The sequence below is a fragment of the Bos indicus genome, chromosome 8 (assembly GCF_029378745.1).
Source record: "Bos indicus isolate NIAB-ARS_2022 breed Sahiwal x Tharparkar chromosome 8, NIAB-ARS_B.indTharparkar_mat_pri_1.0, whole genome shotgun sequence".
Classification (NCBI taxonomy): domain Eukaryota; kingdom Metazoa; phylum Chordata; class Mammalia; order Artiodactyla; family Bovidae; genus Bos; species Bos indicus.
In genome coordinates, this window is record NC_091767.1 from 6,894,621 (window position 1) to 6,922,488 (window position 27,868).

General features: G+C 37.6%; 1 protein-coding gene across 1 annotated transcript in view; it reads right to left on the reverse strand.

Moving 5' to 3' along the window:
• GLRA3 (glycine receptor alpha 3) overlaps positions 1 to 27,868 on the reverse strand; it is a 142,189-nt gene that overhangs the window by 88,337 nt on the left and 25,984 nt on the right. The window contains exon 2 of the mRNA XM_070794385.1: positions 6,289 to 6,512. Coding sequence (XP_070650486.1) covers positions 6,289 to 6,512 — 224 coding nt within the window. The remainder of the gene's footprint in view (positions 1 to 6,288; positions 6,513 to 27,868) is intronic.

A 27,868-nucleotide genomic window follows, 5' to 3' on the forward strand; every position in this document is an offset into this window, starting at 1 on the left:
CAAACTCCTTATCAGAACCAAGTCCTTCTCAATGATTAAACAGACCAGACAGTGGATCTCTTCCTTATTTTTCATGGAAGTCTCTATTTCTTTTCAAGTCAGATATTGAACCTCTGTATTGATACTCTGCTTTTCATATCCTTTCTTTCCTATTTCCTATTTCTCAGTATCTTGATTCTGCTTCTTGGCAGATTTCTCCATTTCATCTTTCAAATATTCCACTAATGATTTTTCCACTTCAGTTTACTATCTGTACTTTCCTATGCTCTGAATGACTTCATTTCTCCTTTCCTGAAAGTCTCCTATTTCATTTCTGTCCAGAGATTTCTTTTCATGGTCTCTTCTGCTTCTGGCATTTTCTCTTGAGTAATTTTTTTCTCTTTTTGTTTCTTTAATTTTCTTCTTTTTGCTCTTTATTTCCTCTGCATGTTTATTCTGACCTCTGCTTCTTTTTTTAATTACTGTTATTATTATAGGATGTCCTCCAATGTCTGTTTATATTTAAGAATGAGGTAATAAAACTAGTTGGAATTCAATGAGCAAAAGATGATTCATTGAGTTATGGCATGATTCATTCATCACAGGGTGGCTGCTCAGATTTTTCACTGGTGGTTCCCCAGTTGTCTGTAGACCTTTCCTCTTAGACATTCTACAGAGAACAGGCTATCAGCATTCAGTGTGCAGACCTCACTGTACCCTCATTTTCTTGATGTGATGCTTCTGACAGACCCAGCTGTGCCTGTAGTCCCTACTCCAGAAGCTCTTGGAACAACCTTGTTGGAGTTTTCTGTCCTCCTGCTTTCTGCCCAGATCAGAAGGCATAAAAGTAGATCCTAGTCTGAGAAACATGGGCACGAAAGTGAGGATAAAGGGCTCACTGTTGTTCCTGTAAAGTTTACATCAGATTATTTTTTTTTTAATTTTTAAAGACTTTTTGATGTGGACCATTTTTAAAGTCTTTTATTGAATTTGTTACAATACTTCTTCTGTCATTTATGCTCTGGTTTTTTGGCTGAGAGGCATGTGGGATTTCAGCTCCCCAACCAGAGATTGGATCCACACTCCCTGCACCAGAAGGTGAATTTTTAACCACTAAACTGCCAGGGAAGTCCCTCAACTCTTTGTTTTTTAATTTCCTTTCTAGTCCCCTCTTTCTGATATCCTAGCTACCTCAAATTTCTAAAAATTTGAGGATATTATTTCTTCCTTTTAGGTTCCCCCATTTTGTCTTAGGTTTTAGCTATCTCTGTGAAGTCAGTTTTCACAAGTGCATTCATTTTCAAGCCTCCTAAAATATCTCGTCATCACTCATCTGTCACTTTTATTTCCCATTCCTTTCATCTTCCTGTGTGTTAATGTCATTTCATTCCTTATTCAGTTTATTTCTTTGTTTTAGTGGCTTTAAGCAGGAAGTACAGAGAAATTTTAAGTTCAACAGGTCGAGTTTGCCAGGACATTCTTCTTTCTTTGAACAAGCAAGAATGCAGATCGCTCATGAAACATCACAGGTGCTCCATTTGTAAATCGAACAAGATTTTTTTTCCCGAGCACAACTTTTGTTAACAAAGAAACTGCTTGCCATTTGAAATTTCAAAGTCCTGTGAAATTTCCAAAAACAACTGAAAAAAAACATGAATTTAGTCTTTGATCATGTGAGCCAGGATAGAGCAAACAAAAACTAGATGCCAAGAGACATCATCTGTTTCATCTGAACTCATACTGAAAGAAGAAAGATGCAATTCTGAATTATTCTATAACTTTTCTCAAAATATTAGAAGAAATGTGGGCAATTTATAATGGATGGCACCATTTTCCAAGTCCATTAAGACTTGATATAAACAAGTAAATAGGCATAATCGTACGGGATACAATAAAACACACACATTGTTATTTCAACAAATCTAGATATTACAATTTTGCAAAATGATTTTCCAAGCTACTTGGTGATATATTCTTGCAATTCAAATTATATCTTCCACAAAGTTTATTTTCAAGTTAACAGGAAAAGAAGTAAATTCGATTTGTTTATACCTGTTATGGATCCCCTGATAACCATCACAAAGCCACATCACAGAGGAGCCAAGGATCATGATTTCAGGTTAAAAGCCTCTGTCACTTAAAATATATGTATTTAATTCATAAGTAAAATATAACTCTTACTAAAAAATTCAAATAATATAAACTTACATATGGGGAAATTTATAGCTCACCTTTATTTCTACCTAAATTCTAAGGTTCTTTTCCATAATTGGTTATTTTTAACAAATTGTGGGTATCCTTCTAAACTTCTTGTATGGAATTAGATATATGTGTATTTTTTTATATTTTATTTACTTTTTTTCAGTTAAGAGAACAATGTTAATTTGTTTTTTGTAACTGGAGGATAATTGCTTTACAGTGTTGTGTTGGTTTCTGCTGTACAACAACACGAGTCAGCCATATGTATACATGCATCCCTTCCCTCTGGAGCCCCCTCCCAATTCCCCCACCCCAGCCCTCTAGGTCATCACAGTGCATGGAGCTGAGCTCCCTGTGCTATACAGCAGCTTCCCACTAGCTACTTACTTTATCCATGTATATGGTAAGTGTATATATGTCAATACTGCTCTCCCAGTTTGTCCAACTCCCCCCAGATATATGTGTATTTTTACATACACTTTTATGTTACATATAGAGAATGTTTTAAATAAAAATAAGCATGAAACATTTCTAACCCTAAGGATATTTTGAAGGCATTTTCTTACGAATACATTTAGCTCTAGATCCTGCAGAGTATTTCATGATTTGGGGCTATCATTTTGTTCTGCCTTGTTCTCATTAGCAAATATCCAGGGTCTTTTGTTGCTGTTTCAGTGGTACAGTGTGTATCTTTGTAAATGTGTCTTGTTGTACACATGAACACATAAATAACATAAATTCCTAGAAGCAGCATTGTTGGGTTGAAGGATAAATGTATTTTACATTTTTGTATAACCCAACAAATCATTTTACAAAGTCATCTGGGTATTAGACAAAGGGTATTTACAAAGTCAAAGGGTATTAGCACTAAATATTACATCTCATTAATTTCTGCCAATGTAATTGTAAAAAGTTCTCTTATTTCTTATTTGGCATTTTCCCTTACACCAATGTTATAATTCCTGCTTCAACTGTCAAGCATAATTTAGAAAATTCAAGAGGAGAAGAAAAGTCTATTATATTTGCTCATATTTCTGATGACAGTTTCCTTTCTTCTTTCTTGATGCTTCAATGTTTCTTCTCTTATTGGTTCCTTTCTGTTTAGAAAACTTCCTTTAGCTGTACTTTCAGGGGAGGTCTGCCCACCTACCTGCCTGCTAAGTCACTTCAGTCATGTCGTGCCCCACTCTCTTTGCAACGCTATGGACTGTGACACATCAGGCTCCTCTGTCCATGGGATTCTCTAGGCCAGAATTCTGGAGTGGGTTGAAGTGCCTTCCTCCAAGGGATCTTCCTAACCCAGAGATCGAACTCGCCTCTCTTACATCTCCAGCATTGGCAGGCGGATTCTTTACCACTAATGCCATGAGGGGAAGAAGGCAATGGCAACCCACTCCAGTACTCTTGCCTGGAAAATCCCATGGACGGAGGAGCCTGGTAGGCTACAGTCCATGGGGTCGTGAAGAGTCAGACACGACTAAGCTATTTCACTTTCACTTTTCACTTTTATGCATTGGAGAAGGAAATGGCAACCCAGTCCAGTATTCTTGGCTGGAGAAACCCAGGGACAGAGGAGCCTGGTGGGGTCGCACAGAGTCAGACATGACTGACATGACTTAGCAGCAGCAGTGCCATGAGGTCTATTTGTGACAAATTCTCTTAATTTTCCTTTATCCAAGAATGTCTCAATTTCCCCTTCATTCCTAAAAGATATTTTCACCAGGTGAAAGTGAAAGTGTTAGTTACTCAGTCGTGTCCAACTCTTTTTGACACCAGGCTCCTCTATCCATGGAATCCTCCAGGCAAGAATACTGGAATGGGCTGCCATTTCCTTCTCCAGGGGATCTTCCCGACCTCAGGATGGAACCCAGCTCTCCCACATTGCAGGCAGACTCTTTACCAACTGAGTCGCCAGGGAAGCCCTTCACCAGGTACAAAGGTCCGTATAGTCAAACTTATGAATTTTCCAGTAGTTATCTATGGGTGTGAGAGTTGGGGCATAGCGAAGACTGAGCACTGAAAAATTCATGCTTTTGAATTGTGGTGCTGAAGAAGACTCTTGAGAGTCCCTTGGATAGCAAGGAGATCAAACTAGTTAATCCTAAAGAAAATCAACCGTGAATATTCATTGGAAGAACTGATAGTGAAGCTGAAGTTCCAGTACTTTGACCACCTGATGCAAGGAGCTGACTCACTGGAAAAGACCCTGATGAAAGGAAAGACTGAGGGCAGGAGAAGAGGGTGGCAGAGGATGAGATGGTTGGATGGCATCATCAACTCAATGGACAGGAGTTTGAGCACGCTCCGGGAGAAAAGGAAGCCTAGTGTGCTTCAGACCATGGAGTCCTCAAGAGTCAGACACAAGTGAGCAACTAAACAACAAGATTCCAGGGATACCAGTTCCTTTCTTTCAGCACTTGAAAAATGCATGTCTTCTTTTTGGTTTCTATGATTTCTGATCAGAAATTAGCTATCATTTCCATTGTTTTTCCCCTACAGGTAAGGTTTTGTTGCTCTCGATATTATCTGTATTTTTATTTAGTTTTCAGAAGTTTGCGTGTGATGTGATTTGGTATTAATATCTTTGGGATTTAGGCAGTATCTTGAATTTGTAGATCTATGCCTTTTGCAAAATATATACATTTCAGCCATTAATTCCTTTAATATTTTTTGCAGCTCTATACCTTATTCTCTGTCTCCATCTGAGACTCCGATGACACGAATGTTAGATCATTTGTTATACTGCCACAGGTCCCTGAGGCTCTGTCCTCCACTGGCCCCCAGTCTATCGTTTCTGTTGTTTAGAATGTGTAATTTTATTATTCTTAGAGTTCACTAGTTCTTTCCTCTTTTAACATGGAATAAAAAATATGAAAATCATATATATATTGAGATAAAGAATTAGCATGATTTACAAAACAGCTTTGTATAAAAATGTTTTCAAAATCACTAAGGTACTAAGATTAAATTTTCATTCCTGCTATTTCTATTATATATTATTTCATGGAAAAAATAACAACTATCCCTGATATTGGGCAGATGAACTCAAAATCAAATATACCCATTCCTGGTGAGAATAAAAGTTAAAAAATAGAAAATAGAGAGGTAAAAATCTAAGGAATTAACTTTCAGGCTATAGATCCAATGCCTAGTTTACCTTGATACTTTTAAAATATGTTACTGGTGATACACATATTTTTGAAGCAATTGACTATTGCTATAAATAGAGTATATTGTGTCTTCTGAGAAATATGATATGAATTCTGATCCTAACCTTCTGTTCTTTTCAAAAAAAATTAACTAAGTCACTAAAACTAATTATGGAAAATCAAGATAAATTAAGAGAAAATTAAGATAAATTAATTTAAGAAAATTGAGGTAAATTAAGATAAAATTAAATAAGACAGTCATTTTATTTTAGAATTTTTTCATATGGAGCACAATTCTTCAGGTAGATTAGTGTAAGTACCTATTTACTGAATTTATACCTATTTGATATTAGGTATAAATAGCAAAGCTGAATTTGAATGAGTTTCAAAGTTCAACTGTCAAGAAATGTTACTATTAATGTTTATATTTTGATATTATTGCTATATTTTGGTATTAGCTTTGAAAGGCTACATGGTCTTTGGAGAAATGTATAGTAAATAACCAAAATGTAAATTAGATCTTTTTCTAAAGATTGACCACAGAAGTTCAAGGACATCTTTAAAAAATACATACACCTGATAAATAATTTATGGGAAATGGATCCCAGAGAAGCAAACCTAAATATTACCTCCTGTATAAATATTTAAAGGAAGTATGCATACATAAAAATGTAATCACAACATATGATTCAAACTACATTCAATTTACCTTTAAACCACCCACCAATTTGGCTGATGTAAGAACCCAGGCCATTTATTTTAAAAAGTGGATTTCCAAGAATCACTCATATAGTTCCTGGATCTGGAATTTGGTGTCTTAAAGTTGATTAAATATATTTGGGAAATGATATATCATAGGAACTTAAGTGGAACAATGAAAGCACTTACTCAAACATTTCAAAACACTCACTAAAAGCTAAAAAACAAACAAACCACTACTCTGTTTCCCTGAAATGCTCACCTTATTGAATAAAGAACATTCCCATTCTTGAAAATTCGTAACAATTTGTTGTCTGTAGTCACTTCATGAAAGTTGGCTCCCTTTTCATTGGCAAAGAACAAATCAGGTTTCCAAATGGAATCCAACATGGAAGGGTCTAGGTCTAAGGAGTCATCAGGGTATTCACTGTATGCAAGACGCGGGTCGTTCCATTTCTGACGAAGAAAAATATTCACTCTGTAATCCTGTGACAAAAGAAAGAAAGAGGGGAAAAGGCCTGTTTTTAAACGCTTTGAATTGTATGTGTTAGTCTTTCGGCTTCTCTGCCGCCGCTACTGCTGCTGTTAAGTCACTTCAGTCGTGTCCAACTCTGTGTGACCCCACAGACGGCCTCCTACCAGGCTCCCCCGTCCCTGGGATTCTCCAGGCAAGAACACTGGAGTGGGTTGCCATTTCCTTCTCCGATGCATGAAAGTGGAAAGTGTAAGTGAAGTCGCTCAGTCGTGTCTGACTCTTAGTGACCTCATGGACTGCAGCCTACCAGACTCCTCCATCCATGGGATTTTCCAGGCAAGAGTACTCTGAATTATAGCAAAAACTGCTGACATCCTTGTGAGATTTCCATACCCCTCAATCCTCAGTCATTACCACCAACAGTCTCTAGTTCTGAGGCTTTGCCCATGTTTCTACATGCCTCCAAAGAAAAGGCCACAGAAGAGCATACTTTTATCAAGCTTATATTTTGCTGTTTCATTCTATTTTTACTTTCTTGAATAAAATACTGAATTGCTATTGGACACTCAGAATAAAATATTTTAGAATCACTTCTTTTAGTAGGTGTCCATTAGCATCCAGAATGCATTTAGTAAAATTTTCTTGAAAGCTGCCTATTCTGTAAAAATAAACATATGTATTGTTTACAATAAAGCCCCATTTTCTCATATTTAATATATCACAAAGGTTCTATGAAACTGGTGAAGTAGTAAAAATAAAAGGTGGTTTTGGAATAATAAAGGAATGTTATTGCCAGTAATACTTTAAGATTTGACTTATGAGATTTTCCAATTAGATCTTTCATAGTTGAAGACAATGGCACCCCACTCCAGTACTTTGCCTGGAAACTCCCATGGATGGAGGAGCCTGGTGGGCTGAAGTCCATGGGGTCGCTAAGAGTCGGGCATGACTGAGCGACTTCACTTTCACTTTTCACTTTCATGCATTGGAAAAGGAAATGGCAACCCACTCCAGTGTTCTTGCCTGGAGAATCCCAGGGACGGGGGAGCCTGGTGGCTGCCGTCTGTGGGATCACACAGAGTCGGACACGACTGAAGTGACTTAGCAGCAGCAGCAGTTATTAATGAAAGAAAAGTCAAAGATTCCAATCAAATTCTTGCTTATAGGTTCCAGACTAAGGTTCAGTTCAGTTCGGTCCTCAGTTGTGTCTAATTCTTTGCGACCCCATGAACCACAGCACGCCAGGCCTCCCTGTGCATCACCAACTCCTGGGGTTTACCCAGACTCATGTCCATTGAGTCGGTGATGCCATCCAACCATCTTATCCTCTGTCGTCCCCTTCTCCCCTTGCCCTTAATCTTTCCCAGCATCAAGGTCTTTTCCAATGAGTCAGCTCTTCGCATCAGGTGGCCAAAGTATTGGAGTTTCAGCTTCAACATCAGTCCTTCCAATGAATATTCAGGACTGATTTCCTATAGGACTGACTGGTTGGATCTCCTTGCAGTCCAAGGGACTCTCAAAAGTCTTCTCCAACACCACAGTTCAAAAGCATCAATTCTTCGGTGCTCAGCTTTCTCTATAGTCCAACTCTCACTGGAAAAACCATAGCCTTGACTAAGGTACAGAGTGACAAAGATTGACAACCATGTGTTTGTGTTGTATTTGTACACAGTAGGTAAGTACTATCTATGACTATAAAATTTTGAAATGAGCAAATAAACATGCAGACTTAGTACAAGCATAAGTAAAATGAACATTTTAAAGAAAGCTTCATTTCCATGGAAGATAGCTAAGGCTGGAGATACTCAGAGAAACAATATCTGTTTTCATCTATTTTATCATTCTTTTTTTTTTTGAAGCATAAGTTTATTTTTTTTTAAACTTTACAAAATTGTATTAGTTTTGCCAAATATCAAAATGTATCTTTCTTTACATACCAAATTACCAGTCACCAGAATTGAATAACCAAACAATCAGAAAATATGCTTCCATAATATTAGACCCAAAGATTGCTTATCTTGCAATGAGGTCAAATTCAGAGTTTGAAGTGCATGTTACAAATACATATGTTCCCTTGATCATTATTTTTGCACTGGGACTCTTATATTCTAACTGGAGCTGAGGTTACACACCAGAGAGTACTTTTCTGCTTTCTAGTTGCTCCATGTATCTTCCAAAGTGACAATGGAGCAGAGATCACTTCAACTTTCTACCACAAAACTCACATTGATGTGGAAATCTCACAAGCCACAAGGATGGGCCGTCCTCCCCCAGCATAGGGCTCAGAGCCCAAGAAGTACAGTTTCATGGCTGGTGGTCAGGCCCCATATCCCTCGCTGTCCTGTAGTCTGTGCCTCCACCCTAACTACCACCAAACGCATCAGTGATGGGACTAGCATCAGTTTGCCTCCACCTGGTCTATAGGGAAAGACTAAAACAAGACAAGTTATGATGATATCTGCCAGGAAAAGTAACTGATTATTCCTTTAAGACTGATTTGTAAGACATTTTTTTAAAAGCTGATGTATTTTTATATTGTAACTAATTTATTGACGGAGTACTCTGCGATGCTAAGAGTACTTCCAAGCTGCAGTGCATGTGATAAGGTGGCGCTAGTGGTAAAGAACCCACCTGCCAATGCAGGAGACTTAAGAGACATAGAGAAGGCCCCTTAAGAGACATGCCCCTGGAGAAGGGCATGGCAACCCACTCTAGTATTCTTTCCTGGAGAATCCCATGGACAGAGGAGGGTCACAAGAGGAGGGTCCATTGTGTTGCAGAGTCAGACATGACTGAAGTGACTTAGCCTGCCTGTATGTGATAAGATTTGATTGACTCTCCTCATCTTTATATGATTGATTTAGTGATCAGTTTGATACAAACAATCGCAGATTCTTCCAGAAACACTTTTTGCTCCAAGAATGAGCTGGGAAAAAAGACATCAAGTAGCCTTCAGTTTGTTTGTAAATCACATAAGGAAAACATCGACTGTCATCCGTCAACACAGTCAAATATTTTCCTGCGTCCAGTGTGCTCCTTCTCTGTGAATAACCAGAACTATCTTTGTTTAATAACATGTCTAGGTCTATGGTTTAGAGCCAGAGTCCAAAGCATACCTGAAAAATGACCATTTTCTGAAAACCCAGAAACTTAGGTTTTAACAGTCCACACAGTTTAGGTTTTGACCTGCCTGCAAATGAACGTTGTGATGGGAAGCTTCCCTATCAAACAATCAGCTTCAGCTTTTTGAAAATAGACATTTAAGCCCAACTCCTCAAGCCAATGTATCCCATCTATGCTCAGCAACCTATTATATTCATTATTTTTGAATTCTGAAAGGAAGTGAAAGAGTAGTCTCTCAGTCATGTCCAACTCTTTGCAACCCCATGAACTGTAGCCCGCCAGCTCCTCTTGTCCATGAAATTCTTCAGGCAGGAATACTGGAGTGGATTGTGATTCCCTTCTCCAGAGGATCTTCCCAACCCAGGCATCGAACCCAGGTCTCCCACATTGCAGGTAGGTTCTTTATTGTCTGAGCCACCAGAGAATCCCTTATGAATCCTGATCATATGTGAAAATGTGCAAAGACAGACAAGGGTATAAAATAACAAATGTGTATGCAGCCTATGGAGAAAAAAAAAAAAGTTAAATGGATTTACTAAAGTCAGTTTAAAAATCCAGTCATTCCTTGGATATACTTAAAGACTAAGTGTCTTTTGTTTGTTTTGGGTGGTTTTCTGTTTTATTTATTTATTTTTATTAACAATTTTGTGTTAGTTTCAGATGTGTTTTATTAATGGGATTTTCCCTGTTCTCCTGGCTCTGCTTCTATAAGGTAGAAAATGTAGAAAGGTCATATGTGAGTTTTAAAAAAAATGAGATAATACATCATGAGAGTAAAATCAATATTTTTATCTCACATTTCTAAAATCTACCCATTTATTAAATTCATTCCTAAGTTTTATAAGGCAGCTGAATTGACATTTACATGCCTAGAATCATATTTTAGGACAGAGACATTAATGATTCCTTTTCCCTAGAAATGTATTTTGTAGTAATATATATATGCTTGCAAACTCTTCAGAAGTTAATTTTATTTTTTCATCATTTTGCATGTCATATAATTACTGAGTGATTTCTAAATGTTATACCAGTGTATTAATCTTACACAACAGTGATAGAAACATAATCATTATTTCATAAATATATAAAAACTAATTTTGACATTTTGGAGTCCAAATTTATTATTATTATTAGAATAGAGTGTATCATGTTATTCTAACTACTTTAAATTAATTGTGCAGGAAAATATTCTGTTGACCAAGTAAAATTATATACCACGTTTGGATTTGAAAATAAGCATCTATTAAAATGTGGTTTAAATTCCATATGTATGTCACATAGTAAATAATTATAGAACCACACTACACTTTCTCTCCTAGTATTTGAAATCTTACATTACGAGATACAAGTAAATAGTAATTCTATTAGGTAAATATTATAATGATTAATACACTAGGCTCAGAAGTAAATCTTCTTGGTATCAAATGTCAGCTCTCCCAGCGAATAGCTTTCTTTTTCTAAATTAATTTTTACTGGAGTATGATTGCTTTACAGTGTTGTGTTAGTTTCTGCTGCTGCTGCTGCTAAGTCACTTCAGTTGTGTCCGACTCTGTGCGACCCCATAGACGGCAGCCCACCAGGCTCCGCTGTCCCTGGGATTCTCCAGGCAAGAACACTGGAGTGGGTTTCCATTTCCTTCTCCAACTACTGTATAGCAAAGTGAATCAGCTATACATATACATATATCCCCTCTTTTTTGTATTTCCTTCCCATTTCAGTCACAATAAAGTGCTGAGTAGAATTCCCTGAGCTATATAGTAGGTTCTCATTAGTTACCTATTTTATGTCAATCCCAATCTCCCAATTCATGCCACCCATCTCTTCCCCACTTGGTGTCCATGTTTATTCTCTACATCTCTGTCTCTGTTTCTGTTTTGCAAATAAGATCATCTATACCATTTTTCTATATTCCACATATATGCGATATTTGTTTCATATACAATATTTGTTTTTACTTTCTGACTTACTTCACTCTCTATAACAGTCTCAAGGTCCAGCCATATCTCTACAAATAATAATGTAGTACATATATACAATGGACTATTACTCACCCATACAAAGGAATGAAATCTAGTGAACAGCTTTCTATTCTTTCTGTACCTTGTTTGATCAACAGTGAGACAGGGATGATTATAACACCACTTCCTCTGATAGGGCTCTTGTGAGCACTGGATTGATCTACGTGAAGCACTTGGAACCACATTCATTAAATGTTAGACTCTCAAAATTAACAGCTATAGTAAACAGAAATTTGCTTGTATTTTCTGTCTAAATTAGTTTTGAAGTAGTAGTGGCATTTTTGTTTGAATTTGGGATAACTGAATTTGCCATGGAAGAATACGGGATGGGTAACTGTAATGCTGAAATCTGGTGAATAATATCTTTGAGAATTTGCAAGACTATTATGATAAACATCATTAACTTTTGTATTTCAACATCTCTGTATTTTTATATTTTCTGTTTATTCCATTGCCCCTCCTCTCCCTTTATATACAAACATAGATACATATATACATATTAAATTTGTTCTGAGTATATAAGGCCCTTTTCCATCACAGTAAGTACAGTTTACATTTCACTTTGTGCTGATGTTACACTAGGTGCTCCGTGGATTCCTTCTACTATCCTCAGAGAAAATCTGTAAGTGTTATTAGGTGTACTTAACTTCACAGGTATGGAGAACAGAACAAAGACGCATTAAGTAACTTCAGCAGGATTACAGACCTATCAATGGCAGAGCTGTAATTCAGGCCCAGAAGCTGTGTTTCCAGTTTTAATGATGTACTTACTGACTGTGTGATCCACAGCCATTTATGATTCCCCTGTATGCAAACCAAACATTTTATAAACAAATACAGATTCTGGTCTATGTGGTTAATGGTGGGGATTTCTTGGTAAGGAATTTGGGGATTTACTGATCAACATGCTCTCTGATGGGAAATTACAAGCACTAAGTCTAAGTATGCCCAGACTAAATAATAGTTGCCACGTTGTCATTTCTCCATAAAAGGTACCCTGGTGGGAGAACAAATTTAGTGGAAAACATAACCCTATGTATTAAATCAGCTAAAATGACATATAGAATATTATTTTCATTTTTGCCCTCAGTTCAGTTCAGTTCAGTCCCTCAGTCGTGTCTGACTCTTTGTGACCCTATGAATCTCAGCACGCCAGGCCTCCCTGTCCACCACCAACTCCCGGAGTTCACCCAAACTCATGTGCACGAAGTCGGTGATGCCATCCAGCCATCTCATCCTCTGTCGTCCCCTTCTCCTCCTGCCTTCTATCTTTCCCAGCATCAGGGTCTTTTCCAATGAGTCAACTCTTCGCATGAAGTGGCCAAAGTATTGGAGTTTCAGCCTCAGCATCAGTCCTTCCAATGAACACCCAGGACTGGTGTCCTTTAGGATGGACTGGTTGGATCTCCTTGCAGTCCAAGGGACTTCCAAGAGTCCTCTCCAACACCACAGTTCAAAAGCATCAATTCTTAGGCGCTCAGCTTTCTTCACAGTCCAACTCTCACATCCATACATGACCACTGGAAAAACCATAGCCTTGACTAGACAGACCTTTGTTGGCAAAGTAATATCTCTGCTTTGGAATATGCTATCTAGGTTGGTCATAACTTTCCTTCCAAGGAGTAAGCATCTTTTGCCTTATAAGGATGTATATAATTGCTAGCAACTAACTGAAATGACCAATTAGAAAAAAAAAAAAAAGTAGAGAGAAATAATAGCCTAATGTTAACAAAGCAAGTTAAGTGCTTCTCTTTCCTCTGATCCATAATTCAGTTCATTTTTAAATTTCCTGCTTCAGGAAATTTCTAACCCAGCAACTAAGCCTGCCCCCAACCCTTCCCTGCCCTCCTTCTCTACTCATTCCTGTGCCTCTGTCTCCTCCTTCATCCTTCTCCTCCTGCCCCTCACTCACACACATGCACATGCCACACTCAATCTTACTACCTCTTTAGGACCTGCTGCCAAGTTCCTGTTTTGTGGTTGTGTGCAGGTGTTTTTACATTGTATTGTTACAGATCCAAAAAAAAAAAAAAAAGATGTCAACAATGCTAGCACTGTTGATAACTTGATACCTTTGCTTTTTTTTCTTTTTCCTACACACTGTCACACAGTTGAAATTCTATCCTCCCTGCACTTTTGCATCTTTCATTTCACTTAATGTATTTTAGCATTTCTTGGTATTCTTCTTATTCATCATTCCAATGGCTATATGATGCACTTTTTTTACACAAATACTTTTTCATATGATTGAATAGGATCTAGTGCATATGGAATTATGCAAGTTGTGAAAAAATTTAGTGCTCATTTATTTTCAATAGCCAAATAAATTTTTGCTTTATGTCTCAATAAATCTGAGCAAGAATTAGTATAAAATACTTATAAAGAATCTGTGGAGCATATTACCAGAAGATAATATTTCTGAGAAGAAAGCATTTAAATAAGAAATTAATATCAAAGACACTTAAAAACTCCATGTATTTGGAAATTAAATGTTCACTTTTAAATGATGGGTTTATCTAAGAAGCCATAACAAGGAAAATTAGAAAATATTTGTGCAAAAAATTTGTTGCAAGCAGCTGAAGCTGCCCAATGCAACTAAATACATTGTGGAATCTTGAATAAGGTATGAAAACAAATAATGGACACTAGCATAAAATTTTGTGAAATTTGAATAAAATCTGTACTTTAGTTAATAATACTATATCACATATTAATTTCCTGGGCTTTTTAAAAACAACATAGTATTTATATTCTCAGAATTGGATTAGAAGCTTCAAGTCTTATTCAAAAAAATTTTTAATAAAAAATTACTTTTGGGAAACAAAAAGGCTTTTAAAAAGCTAAAATAACAAGCTTTCCACACTTTAAGCAGTAAAATTAAATGCCAGAGTAAATGGAAATATATCAAAGTTTTCAGTGAATATAAATTGGAAATCTAGGATTCTATTCATACTTGTGATTGTAGCTGTGGTTTAGTTGCTAAGTAGTATCTGACCCTTGCAGCCCCACAGACTGAAGCCCACCAGGCTCTTTTGTCCATGGCATTCTCCAGCAAGACTACTGGAGTGGGTTGCCATTTCCTTCTCCACTGTTCATATTTAGTCTAACTTTACTGAAGCTTTCAATGGCTAAGTCAAAGATCTCTCTTGGTAAATGTCATTTTGCACTTAAAAATATGTGGGTTATTCTCAAATATCTTTTGATATTGATTTTTAACACAATTCCACAGAGATAAGAGAACAGACTCTGTATGATTTCAATACCTTTAGACCATGAAATTTTTGCACCTTGTTTTATGTCCGTGGATATGTTCCAGTGTCTCCTGGTATATAATCAATGGGAACTTGAATAGAATTTGTCTTCTGCTGTTGTGTGAAACTGTATAAATCTTAATCATGTTTAAAAAAAGAAGATATTTCTAAAACAAGACTTTGAAAATGGTATTCTAAAAATAATCATCACAAAACAGATCAAGAAACACCAAACAGGGTATTTTTTTCTGGATCACTTGAGTATTTCCCAATTGACTGTAAAACTTATCATGTAAAATTGGGTTTATAGTGGCAATTATTACTGCCTTTCTTATTTATAATTTGATTTACTGAGATTGGCTTGACAAATTATACATTCACATACTAAATTTTGAAAAGGATGTTCTTTCCCAGGTTAAAGAGCTCAGTTGCTATCCCATTTTTAAAGATGTTGATGATGTTATCAAAGATGTTGTTAGAAAGTGGTACTTAGCTTGATTAACGGAGAAGGCAATGGCACCCCACTCCAGTACTCTTGCCTGGAAAATCCCATGGACCGAAGAGCCTGGTAGGCTGCAGCCCATGGGGTCGCTAAGTCGGACACGACTGAGCAACTTCACTTTCACTTTTCACTTTCATGCATTGGAGAAGGAAATGGCAACCCACTCCAGTGTTCTTGCCTGGAGAATCCCAGGGATGGGGGAGCCTGATGGGCTGCCGTCTCTGGGGTCACACAGAGTCGGACACGACTGAAGTGACTTAGCAGCAGCAGCAGCAGCTTGATTAAACTATTTGAAATTTATTTTACATTCATGTAATTTTTAACTTGATAAAAATTTTGCCCGAGCATGTAATTATTCATTTACTTTCTGCAAAAAGTAAGATGTGAATACTTAACGGTACATACATGTATTTGATCATGTGTATGTTGAAAAGTTAAGATGTAATATGTTTATTTTCCATATGTTGAAAAGTTGAGATAGAATATATAAAGATCATGACCCAGATAACCATATGGGTGTGATCACTCACCTACAGCCAGACATCAAAGACTGTGAAGTCAAGTAGGCCTTGGGAAGCATCACTACGAACAAAACTAGTGGAGGTGATGGAATCCTAGTTGAGCTATTTCAAATCCTCAAAGATAATGCTGTGAAAGTGCTGCACTCAATATGCCAGCAAATTTGGAAAACTCAGCAGTGGTCACAGGACTGGAAAAGCTCAGTTTTCATTCCAATCCCAAAGAAAGGCAATGCCAAAGAATGTTCAAACTACTGCACAATTGCACTCATCTCACACGCTAGCAAAGTAATGCTCAAAATTCTCCAAGCCAGGCTTCAACAGTATGTGAACTGAGAACTTCCAGATGTTCAATCTGGGTTTAGAAAAGGCAGAGGAACCAGAGCTCAAATGGCCAACATCCACTGGATCACAGAAAAAGCAAGAGAATTCTAGAAAAACATCTATTTCTGCCTTATTGACTACAGCAAAGCCTTTGATTGTGTGCATCACAACAAACTGGAGAATTCTTAAAGAGATGGGAATACCAGACCACCTTATCTGCCTCATGAGAAATCTGTATGCAGGTCAAGAAGCAGCAGTCAGAACTGGACATGGAACAATGAACTGGTTCCAAATTGGGAAAGAATTACGTCAAGGCTAAATACTGTCACCCTGCTTATTTAACTTATATGCAGAGTACATCATGCAAAATGCTGGGCTGGATGAAGCACAAGCTGGAATCAAGATTGCTGGGAGAAATATCAATAACCTTAGATACATAGATGACACCACCCTTATGGTAGAAAGTGAAGAGGTACTAAAGAGCCTCTTGAAGTGAAAGAGGAGAGTGAAAAAGCTGGCTTAAAACTCAACATTCAAAAAACTAAGATCACGGCATCTGGCCCCATCATTTTATGGCAAATAGATGGGGAAATAATGGAAACAGTTGACAGACTTTATTTTCTTGGGCTCCAATCACTGCAGATGGTGAGTACAACCATAAAATTAAAAGACACTTGCTCCTGGGAAGAAAAGCTATGGCCAACCTAGACAGCATATTAAAAATCAGAGACATTACTTTGCTGACAAAGTTCCATCTAGTCAAAGCTATGGTTTTTCCAGTATTCATGTATGAAAGTGAGAGTTAGGCCATAAAGAAAGCTGAGTGCCAAAGAATTGATGCTTTTGAACTGTGGTGTTGGAGAAGACTCTTGAGAGTCCCTTGGACTGCAAGGAGATCAAACCAGTCCATCCTAGAGGAAATCAGTCCTGAGTATTCATTAGAAGGACTGAGGGTGAAGCTGAAGCTCCAATACTTTGGCCACCTTTTGGGAAAAGATGACTCATTGGAAAAGACCCTGATGCTGGGAAAGATTGAAGGCAGGAGGAAAAGGGAATGACAGAGGATAAGATGGTTGGATGGCATCACTGACTCAGTGGACATGAGTTTGTGCAAGCTCCAGGAGTTGGTGATGGACAGGGAAGCCTGTCATGCTGCAGTCTGTGGGGTCACAAAGAGTCAGACATGATGGAGCAACTGAACTGAACTGATGTTCAAAAGTCCAGATAGAATATATTTATTTTAGCCAAAAACTCAACAGAATTTATTCAAGTTAAAAATATTGAAAGATCAAAGTTATTTAGAGTTGTCCAATAAATATTTATTTATCATGTATTGCTAACCTGGAATTTAGTTAAGTGCTGATGATACAATATTGAAAGATAATGTCTGCTCTCAATTTGTTCACTCTATTATAAAAGACAAACTGTAAACATAATTTTTTCCGTTACAAGTGCTATGTTGAAGTGCACAGCAAGCTATGGAAACATAGGGAAGAGACAGCTATTTTATTATGATAATATTTTACTAAAGACGAAAACAGACATGAGTATGTGTGGACTTTAGTTGGAATGCTATATCAAGAATAGAAAATAAACATATAAAATGCATTTTAAGAAATAAAAGATAAAGTTGATAATGCTGCTGCTGCTGCTGCTGAGTCGCTTCAGTCGTGTCCGACTCTGTGCGACCCCATAGACGGCAGCCCACCAGGCTCCCCCGTCCCTGGGATTCTCCAGGCAAGAACACTGGAGTGGGTTGCCAGTTCCTTCTCCAATGCATGAAAGTGAAAAGTGAAAGTAAAGTCGTTCAGTCATGTCTGACTCTTCGCGACCCTATGGACTGCATCCCACCAGGCTCCTCCATCCATGGGGTTTTCCAGACAAGAGTACTGGAGTGGGGTGCCATAGGAAGCTATAATACCAGATATATTTTTAAAGTAATCAAGTAGAATAATAAGTGAATGAAAATATACAATTGTTGATATTAAAGATATAGTAAATATGTAAAAGCATGTAAGAATCAGTTGAAAATAGAATTTGAATTGAATCTACAGCTAAAGAAATATCCCATGTTAAAATAGAAAATAGTTTCTTAGTTGAGGGGAAGCAGGGAGTGACATGAATTTTAGGGAAAAATAAATATCCAAAAATCTTTGTGATGATGGTTGCACAACTGTGTGAATACTAAAAATCACTTAAGTCTATACAATTTTAGCTAGATTAATTGTCTGGCATGTGTACAGTAAGCACTTATCACCTATACTGGAAAATACTTAGACTGGCAACAGACTTCTCCACATTAATAATGAAATTCACAACACAATGGGTCAGTTTACTCAGAATACTGAGGAAATTACAGTTAACTTTGAATAGTGTACTCAATAATATAATCTCAAAATCGAAGGTGAGTCAGTAAAGAAAAATACACAATTCAATCTTGAACATTTACAAAATGGACTTCTAATTAATTTACTTTAAAAAGACAGTACAAAACCCACAGAATTCTGTTCTGAAATGCAAAAAGGAATGATGGATGAGAACTGGTCCAAGTGGATATAAATTTGACTAGTCTTTGAATTTATGGGGTTCAAATGAACTGAAAAATGGAAAAGATATTATCATATACTAAGACTAAAACCATATGTAGAGATACCTCTAAAATATGTTAAACTCTTTCATGCAGGACATTTCATAATTTCTTGACAATGTAAATATTTAAATGGAGAGAGATGTCATGATTATACAAAAAAGATTAAATATTATGAGGTGAGCAATTCTTTCTAAATTGATTGTTAGATCCAGTGCAACTTTTATCAAAATCCATCAAGTTTTTTGAGGAGATTGACAAGCAAATCTTATAATTTGTATGATTATAGATTATAAGATCCAGGAATAGCCAAGACATGCTTATAAATAAAGAACAAACATGGAGAGATTTCATGTAATAGATGTTTAAAATGACTAAAATGCTGTAAGAGATTATGATATTGGTGCAAAGATAAACCTAATAGGACTAAAGGAAGAGCCTGAAAACAGTCCTTATTTGACAAAAAAAGTTTTCAGATGAGAGCTGGGTGCTTAACAAATGATTCTACTTAGGCCAAAAAGGTCACATTTTATGTCTACATGATACCAACCAAGAAAGCAAGTTTGGGTAGATTAAAAGTTCAAGCAGAATAGTAAAACTGAAAAAATAGAAGAAAATATAGCAGAATATTCTATGGCCTTGACATGAGGTAGATTCTTTAATAAATTCTATGATGTCAAAATTAAGAAATTCTATTCATTAACAGGCTATTTAAGGATAATGAAAAAAACAGACCACAATGGAAAAAGACATTTGCCACACTGGTAGAACTCATGATTGGCCATTGCCAGAATATAAAAAGGCTCACACCAGTGTATGAGAAAAAGACAAACAACTGAGTGGATACAGTCAAAGAAGAAATGCTTCACTGGACAGAGATCACGAATGTCCAATAAATATGTGAAAAAATGTTCAGATTCATTTGTAAATAAAGATGTGCTAATTAAGATATTGAGATACCATTTTAACCTACTGGGTTATTAAAAATAAGAGGTTTGATGACACAGATTTTGACAAAAACATAGAGCCAAATGATAGCCTATATACTGCAGCTGAAAATTGACACTGTAATTTTTTACAAAAACTGTATTGTAAATTTGAATACTCAATTATACAAATTATAATTAAATACTCAATTATATAACAAGAATACTCAGGAAGTTAAATTAATAGTACTTTTTAAAAGCTCACAATTACTGAGCACTGACATGAGCTTTTAAAAAGTACTATTAATTTAACTTCCTGGAAATAAAACCATAGGAATGATAATGTGCTTTGGGCACTATATATTACTGTGTGGAATTTTGAGTCCCTGTAAACAAGGAGGTAAATTAAATTCAGAAATGTACCAGATTTGGCCATGCTGCATAGCCAAGCATCACTGGTTTGGGAAATGAACTCGTATTATAGATGATAATAAAATTGCTCCCAGGTTGACCTTAGTGAATGGAAGTTTATTTGCTGGGGAGGGAGGAGAGCAGGTGGACCAGTTCATGAAAGGAAGGGATGCTCTAGATGAGGCTGTTCAGTGACCATGTTGGTGCAGTTAGACCCTTTGAGGGGATGAGGCCTTTAGAATGTACCTTTCCCAATGGCCCACCTTTGCTCAAGGCCACCACCTAAGGGAAGAAGGACTGCTAAAATTGGAAGGAATTTGTTTTTCAGATTTGGACTGTATCTCAGGCAGCAGAGGTTAGTGGGAAAAGCAACTGCATTGAAGGCAGAGAATCTTAAATTCACATCCTCTCCTAGCCAGTTCCTCACTGACCTTGGACAACTTACTTAATCTCTTTGAACCTCAGTTTCCCCAGGCTCTAAGTTGAAGACAATAAGTGTTTATCTCTAGTTTTCTGTAAGGATTAAAAGAATTAAGTAGAAGGTGCCTTACTTTTTCTTCCTGCTCACCTCAGTGAAATAAATAGTTGGACAAATATTACAAAATAAGAGAGCCCTCCACTATAATTGATGTCCTGATGGCTGAGTACTAGATACTGGTAGACACAGGATCAACTTCAGTCAAGATGGCAGAATGAACAGAGGCAAGGAGTCCTGCCCTCTCAACATTAGAAATACCAAACTAAATAATGTTTTTAATTTTTAACAAACTTTTTGGCTGAAAATCAGGAAAGAAAGCAGTTGCCAGGAATAAAGAAAGAAGACAAAATTATTTAGATGTAGCATGTCTTACAAGGGAAGGAAATCACAGGCTTGGGTCTGCCTAAGGAACTGTGGAAGTTATGGCTGCCCAGGACATGACGTCTGGACTGTGAAAGTTTTCAATTCACAGAGAGTCATTTTTTTCTGGTGTGCTAGCAGGAAAGTAGATAGACCATAGAAAGATTAATCCTGAAATATCCAGAAAATTCTGTTACCCAGAATTCCCCATTCTGCTGTTTTCATTTACTTGAGGTTTTACCATGTACACCAGGAAATGATTGCGCTGACTTTTCCTTTAACCCATAATCACTTAGCGTGTTTAGCTATTTCTCTTTTCTGTATTTCTCAGCTCCTTTGGAAAAAAAAAAAAAAAAAGAATACTCAGGATACCAAAATTTTAGTTCTAAGTATAAATCTTAAAGAAATCCTTCCACTTGTGCACCAGGTGATATTAACAAAATATTTATAGCAGCACTGTTAGTGATAGTGAAAAACAAAACAAAAACTGGAACCAATCCAAATATTCATTGGCAGAAAAATGTATAATATATTACAATATGTCAAAAAAAAGATACCATATAACAGTGAATATGAATTAATACTACTATTTGCAATGAGGATAAATCTTAGAAATGTTAAATTTAGTAAAAAAAATAAAATAAATGTTATAGCTCCACTTTTGTAAAATTAAAAACCAAGCAACGTCTCTCTCTCTCTCTCACCTACCAACCTACCTACCAATCTATCTATCTGTGTCTCTTTCCATCTCTCTAATAAAATTTTGAGAGCAAAAGAATTATAAACACAAAATGGTTCACAGTGGTAACCTACGGAGACCTTAGGAGAATGGGATTTGGGAAGGGTTGTATAGGTATGTTTAATATTGGTAACGTTTCAGTTTTGAAATTTGGTGATGGTAGAACAGTGTGTTATTGAATTATACACTGACACTTACATATATGATTTATGTAACTACTTACCAAAATATTAATATATGAATATGAAATTAATCACTGGAAATGCTCATTGGAACTACCATGTTAATTCAGGGTAAATACCCTACACATTGTAGCGTGTTTCCATTTATATACTTTCAGTTCAGTTCAATTGCTCAGTCATGTCCGATTCTTTGCTACCCCATGGACTGCAGCATGCCAGGCTTGCCTTTCCATCAACAATTCCTGGAGCTTGGTCAAACTCATGTCCATCAAGTCGGTGATGCCAACCAACCATCTCATCCTCTGTCATCTACATCTCCTCCTGCCTTCAAATTTCCCATCATTAGGGTCTTTTCTAATGAGTCAGTTCACATGAGGTGGCCAAAGTATTAGAGTTTAAGCTTCAGCATCAGTCCTTCCAATGAATATTCAGGACTGATATCCTTTAGGATTGACTGGTTTGATCTCCTTGCAGTCCAAGGGATTTTAAAGAGTGATCTCCAACACCACAGTTCAAAAGCATCAATTCTTTGGCACTCAGCATTCTTTATAGTCCAACTCTCACATCCACACATGACTACTGGAAAACCATAGCTTTGACTAAATGGACTTTTGTCAGCAAAGTAATGTCTCTGCTTTTAATATGTTGTCTAGGTTGATGCTTTTGAACTGTGGTGTTGGAGAAGACTCTTGAGAGTCCCTTGGACTGCAAGGAGATCCAACCAGTCCATTCTGAAGGAGATCAGCCCTGGGATTTCTTTGGAAGGAATGATGCTAAAGCTGAAACTCCAGTACTTTGGCCACCTCATGCGAAGAGTTGACTCATTGGAAAAGACTCTGATGCTGGGAGGGATTGGGGGCAAGAGGAGAAGGGGACGACAGAGGATGAGATGGCTGGATGGCATCACTGACTCAATGGACATGAGTCTCAGTGAACTCCGGGAGTTGGTGATGGACAGGGAGGCCTGGCGTGCTGCAATTCATCAGGTCACAAAGAGATGGACACGACTGAGCAACTGAACTGACTAAACTGAGGTTCATCCATAGTTTTTCTTCCAAGGAGCAAGCATTTTTTAATTTCATGGCTGCAGTCACCATCTGCAGTGATTTTGGAACCCAAGAAAATAAAGTCTGTCACTTGTTTCATTGTTTCCCCATCTATTTGCCATGAAGTTATGGGACTGGATGCCATATTTTCATTTTTTGAATCTTGAGTTTTAAGCCAACATTTCACTCTCCCCTTTAACACTCAACAAGAGGGTCTTTGGTTCTTCTTCGCTTTCTGCCATAAGGGTGGTATAATCTGTGTATCTGAGGTTATTGATATTTCTCCTAGCAATCTTGATTCCAGCTTGTGCTTCATCCAGCCCAGCATTTTGTATGATGTACTCCACATATAAGTTAAATAAGCAGGGTGACAATATTCAACCTTGATGTAATTCTTTCCCAATTTGGAACCAATATGTTGTTCCATGTCCATTTCTAACTGCTGCTTCTTGACCTGCATACAGATTTCTCATGAGGCAGGTAAGGTGGTCTGGTATTCCCATCTCTTTAAGAATTCTGCACAGTTTGTTGTGATGCACACAATCAAAGGCTTTGCTGTAGTCATAAGGCAGAAATAGATGTTTTTCTAGAATTCTCTTGCTTTTTCTATGGTCCAGTGGATGTTGGCCGTTTGAGCTCTGGTTCTTCCACCTTTTCTAAACCCAGATTGAACATCTGGAAGTTCTCAGTTCACATACTGTTGAAGCCTGGCTTGGAGAATTTTGAGCATTACTTTGCTAGTGTGTGAGATGAGTGCAATTGCATGGTAGTTTGAGCATTCTTTGGCATTGCCTTTCTTTGGGATTGGAATGAAAACTGACCTTTTCCAGTCCTGTGACCACTGCTGAGTTTTCCAAATTTGCTGGCATATTGAGTGCAGCACTTTCACAGCATCATCTTTGAGGATTTGAAATAGCTCAACTAGAATTCCATCGCCTCCACTAGTTTTGTTCATAGTGATGGTTCCTAAAGCCCACTTGACTTCACAGTCTTTGATGTCTGGCTGTAGGTGAGTGATCACACCATCATGGTTGTCTGGGTCATGAAGATCTTTACTGTATAGTTTTTCCATGTATTCTTGCCACCTCTTCTTAATATCTTCTGCTTCTGTTAGGTCCATAACATTTCTGTCCTTTATTGTGCCCATCTTTGCATGAAACATTCCCTTGGTAACTCTAATCATTTTTGAAAAGACCTCTAGTCTTCCCCATTCTACTGTTTTCCTCTATTTCTTTGTATTGATCACTGAGGAAGGCTTTCTTATCTCTCCTTGCTACTCTTTAGAACTCTGCATTCAGATGGATATAGCTTTCCTTTTCTCCTTTGCCTTTAGCTTCTCTTCTTTTCTCAACTATTTGTAAGACATCCATAGACAATTGTTGGGAGCTGCATTAGGCATTACTGACAAAATAGAGGCATGGTCCCCAGCCCCCTCTCCTCTTTCCACAGGCATGGATCCCGGGATGAAGGAGCTAGGCCTTGTAATTCTGACTTGTCTTTTCCTCTCCTCGGCTGAGTTGACTGAAAAGGAATATTAAGGTGCTATTGTTCTTCAGACGAGCATGAGAAGGCAAAAAGCCTTCTGCAGTTGTGCTCAGAAAATAATTCATAAGGTTAATCAATGACATTTGTTCAAGGACTTTTACAAAAGAGTGTTCCAGGATGAGCACATAGGCCGTAGCTTGAGGCCATGGGAGGGATTAATATCTGAAGCCTATTTGTGAGGAGAATGTTTATGGCAAAGGAGTTTACTGAATTTAGGGCTTAAAAATAATTAAAACAGTTAGAAGTTAAAGATTTAAGGAATGTTGTAAAGTTAGCATATTTTACTATAGCTTATAGAAGTTAGGAATTTTTAGAGACACTAGCTAGAAGCCTTTTTAAGAGAGAGTGAGCTCAGGATATTAGGGGCAAACAGGATTTAGGAAGATAAATAGTAAACTGAGGAATGTAGTATGAGCTACAATGTAATCACAAGTTAACTATAGGACACATTAGAGGAGGTAGATAATAGATGATAAGGCTGATTGCAAGAGAATCACTGAAGCAGGAACTCGGTTTGAAGAGCAACAATGGTTTATGGAGATAATAAATCTGGGAGAGGGGGAACTGAAAATGTCAAACCTCTGGCCTAATGTTTTTGTAAAAGTATAAAAGAGAATCTTAAACTTGAAATAAACAGGCAGTCCATAGAAAAATGAGAGGCTGTCTCACTGCCGACACCGTTCACCTCTTCAGGTTGAATCCCTGGTTGCTGGAGTTGGACTCCAGCAATCATTTTGCCTCTTTGCATTTCTTTTTCTTGGGGATGGTCTTGCTCACTGCCTCTTGTACAATGTTACAAACCTCTGTTCATAGTTCTTCAGGCACTCTGTCTATCAGATCAAATCCCTTGAAACTATTTGTCACTTCTACTATCACCGTAAGGGGTTTGACTTAGGTCATATTTGAATTGTCACCCTGCTTATTTAACTTATCTGCAGAGTCCATCATGAGAAATGCTGGGCTGGAGGAAGCACAACCTGGAATCAAGATTGCCGGGAGAAATATCAATAACTTCAGATATGCAGATGACACCAACCTTATGGCAGAAAATGAAGAATCACTAAAGAGCCTCTTGATGAAAGTGAAAGAGGAGAGTGAAAAAGTTGGCTTAAAGCTCAACATTCAGAAAACTAAGATCATGGCATCCGGTCCCATCACTTCATGGGAAATAGATGGGGAAACAGTGGAAACAGTGGCTGACTTTATTTTTCTGGGCTCCCAAATCACTATAGATGGTGATTGCAGCCATGAAATTAAAGACGCTTACTCCTTGGAAGGAAAGTTATGACCAACCTAGACAGCATATTAAAAAGCAGAGACATTACTTTGCCAACAAAGGTCTGTCTAGTCAAAGCTATGGTTTTTCCAGTGGCCATGTATGGATGTGAGAGTTGGACTGTAAAGAAAGCTGAGCACCGAAGAATTGATGCTTTTGAACTGTGGTGCTGGAGAAGACTCTTGAGAGTCCCTTGGACTGCAAGAAGTTCCAACCAGTCCATCCTAAAGGAGATCAGTCCTGGGTGTTCATTGCAAGGACTGATGTTGAAGCTGAAACTCCAATACTTTGGCCACCTGATGAGAAGAGCTGACTCATTTGAAAAGACCCTGAGGCTGGGAAAGATTGAGGGCAGAAGGAAAAGGGGACGACAGAGGATGAGATGGTTGGATGGCATCACCAACTCGATGGACATGAGTTTGGGTGGACTCTGGGAGTTGGTGATGGACAGGGAGGCCTGGCGTGTTGCGGTTCATGGGGTCACAAAGAGTCGTACACAACTGAGCGACTAAACTGAACTGAACTGAATACCTGAATGGTCTAGTGGTTTTCCCTACTTTCTTTAAGGCTGAATTTTGCAATGAGGAGTTCATGATCTGAGCCACAGTCAGCTTCCAGTCTTGTTTTTGCTGACTGTATAGAGCTTCACCATCTTTGGCTGCAAAGAATATAATCAATCTGATTTCCGTATTGACCATCTGGTGATGTCTATGTATAGAGTCTTCTCTTGTGTTGTTGGAAGGTATCTGCTACTCAGGGATCAAACCCAGGTCTTCCTCATTGCAGGCAGATTCTTTAGCAGTTGAGCCACAAGGGAAGCCCTTTATATACTTAATGCAATATATTTTATGATTTATAACATGTTTTTATAAAAACATGTTATAAATCATAAAATATATTGCACACCTTATTGGAGAAGGAAATGGCAACCCACTCCAATACTCTTGCCTAGAAAATCATATGGACGGAGGAGCCTGGTGCAGGCTACTGTCCATGGGGTCGCAAAGAGTCAGACATGACTGAGCAACTTCACTTCACTTCACTTCATGCACATCTTATATTATTTTTTAGGTAGAGTGATGGCCCAAAGACATTTGAATTTCAATCCTCAGGACCTGTGAAGGTTTAACTTTATTTGGCAAAAGAGATTTTGCACATGTGACTAAGAACCTAGAGGTGAGTTATCCAAGGTGGGCTCAATGTAATCACAAGGATCCATAGGAGTGAAAAAGAGGCAGAGTCAGTGTCAGAGTGATCTAGTGCGGGAATGCGTTGGTTTAAGATGAGGGGATGGGACTATGAGCCAAAGAATATAGGCAGCCTCCAGAAGTTATAGAAGGCAAGGGGGTGAATTCACTCCTAGAGCCTCCAAATCAAAGCCCTTCAGAAGCCTTGCTTTCAGCCCAGTAAAACCCATTTTGAACTTCTGACCTCCAGAATCATAAGAAAATACATCTTTGTTGTTTTAAGCCACTAATTATGTGGCAGTTTATTACAGCAGCATTAAAAGACAGATATATATATATACCTTAAAATCCCATACATTCTCATCCTCACTTTTTAAAGACAGTTCTAGAACAAGTCTTTCTGTTTTTTCGGGGGTTTTTTTGTTAGTCATTCAAGAAGGTAGGACATGTAAGGCAAAAAAAATCAATGGATTTATAGCCAAATGAAAGAAATAACTCAGAATGTTTTCTGTTTATAAAAGTCCTAATCAGAGGCCCTAATTTCAAATAATCAGAAAATAGCTTTTCTTTCTAAAAGAAACAAGGATAAAGTGCAAACTCCCTAACAAAAGTTTCTCTGGTTTAGTGTTATAAGATTTTCTAATTCAGTATTGCCAACATAGGTTACCATGCTTCACAACATTGGAACACAATAGGCAATAGAGGAATAATTGCTCCTAACATAAGCCTTTGTGGCTGTACCAGCTGCTGTACCATCTCTCTTACCACACGGGGGATGGTCATTTGGGGCCACTGATTCTGAAATAATGGCCCATTGGGGAAATGTTTCTCCATTCTCACTTGCTACACCAACAGGGAAGAAAGCAGTTTCATAAGAACTCTTTTAAGGCTCAG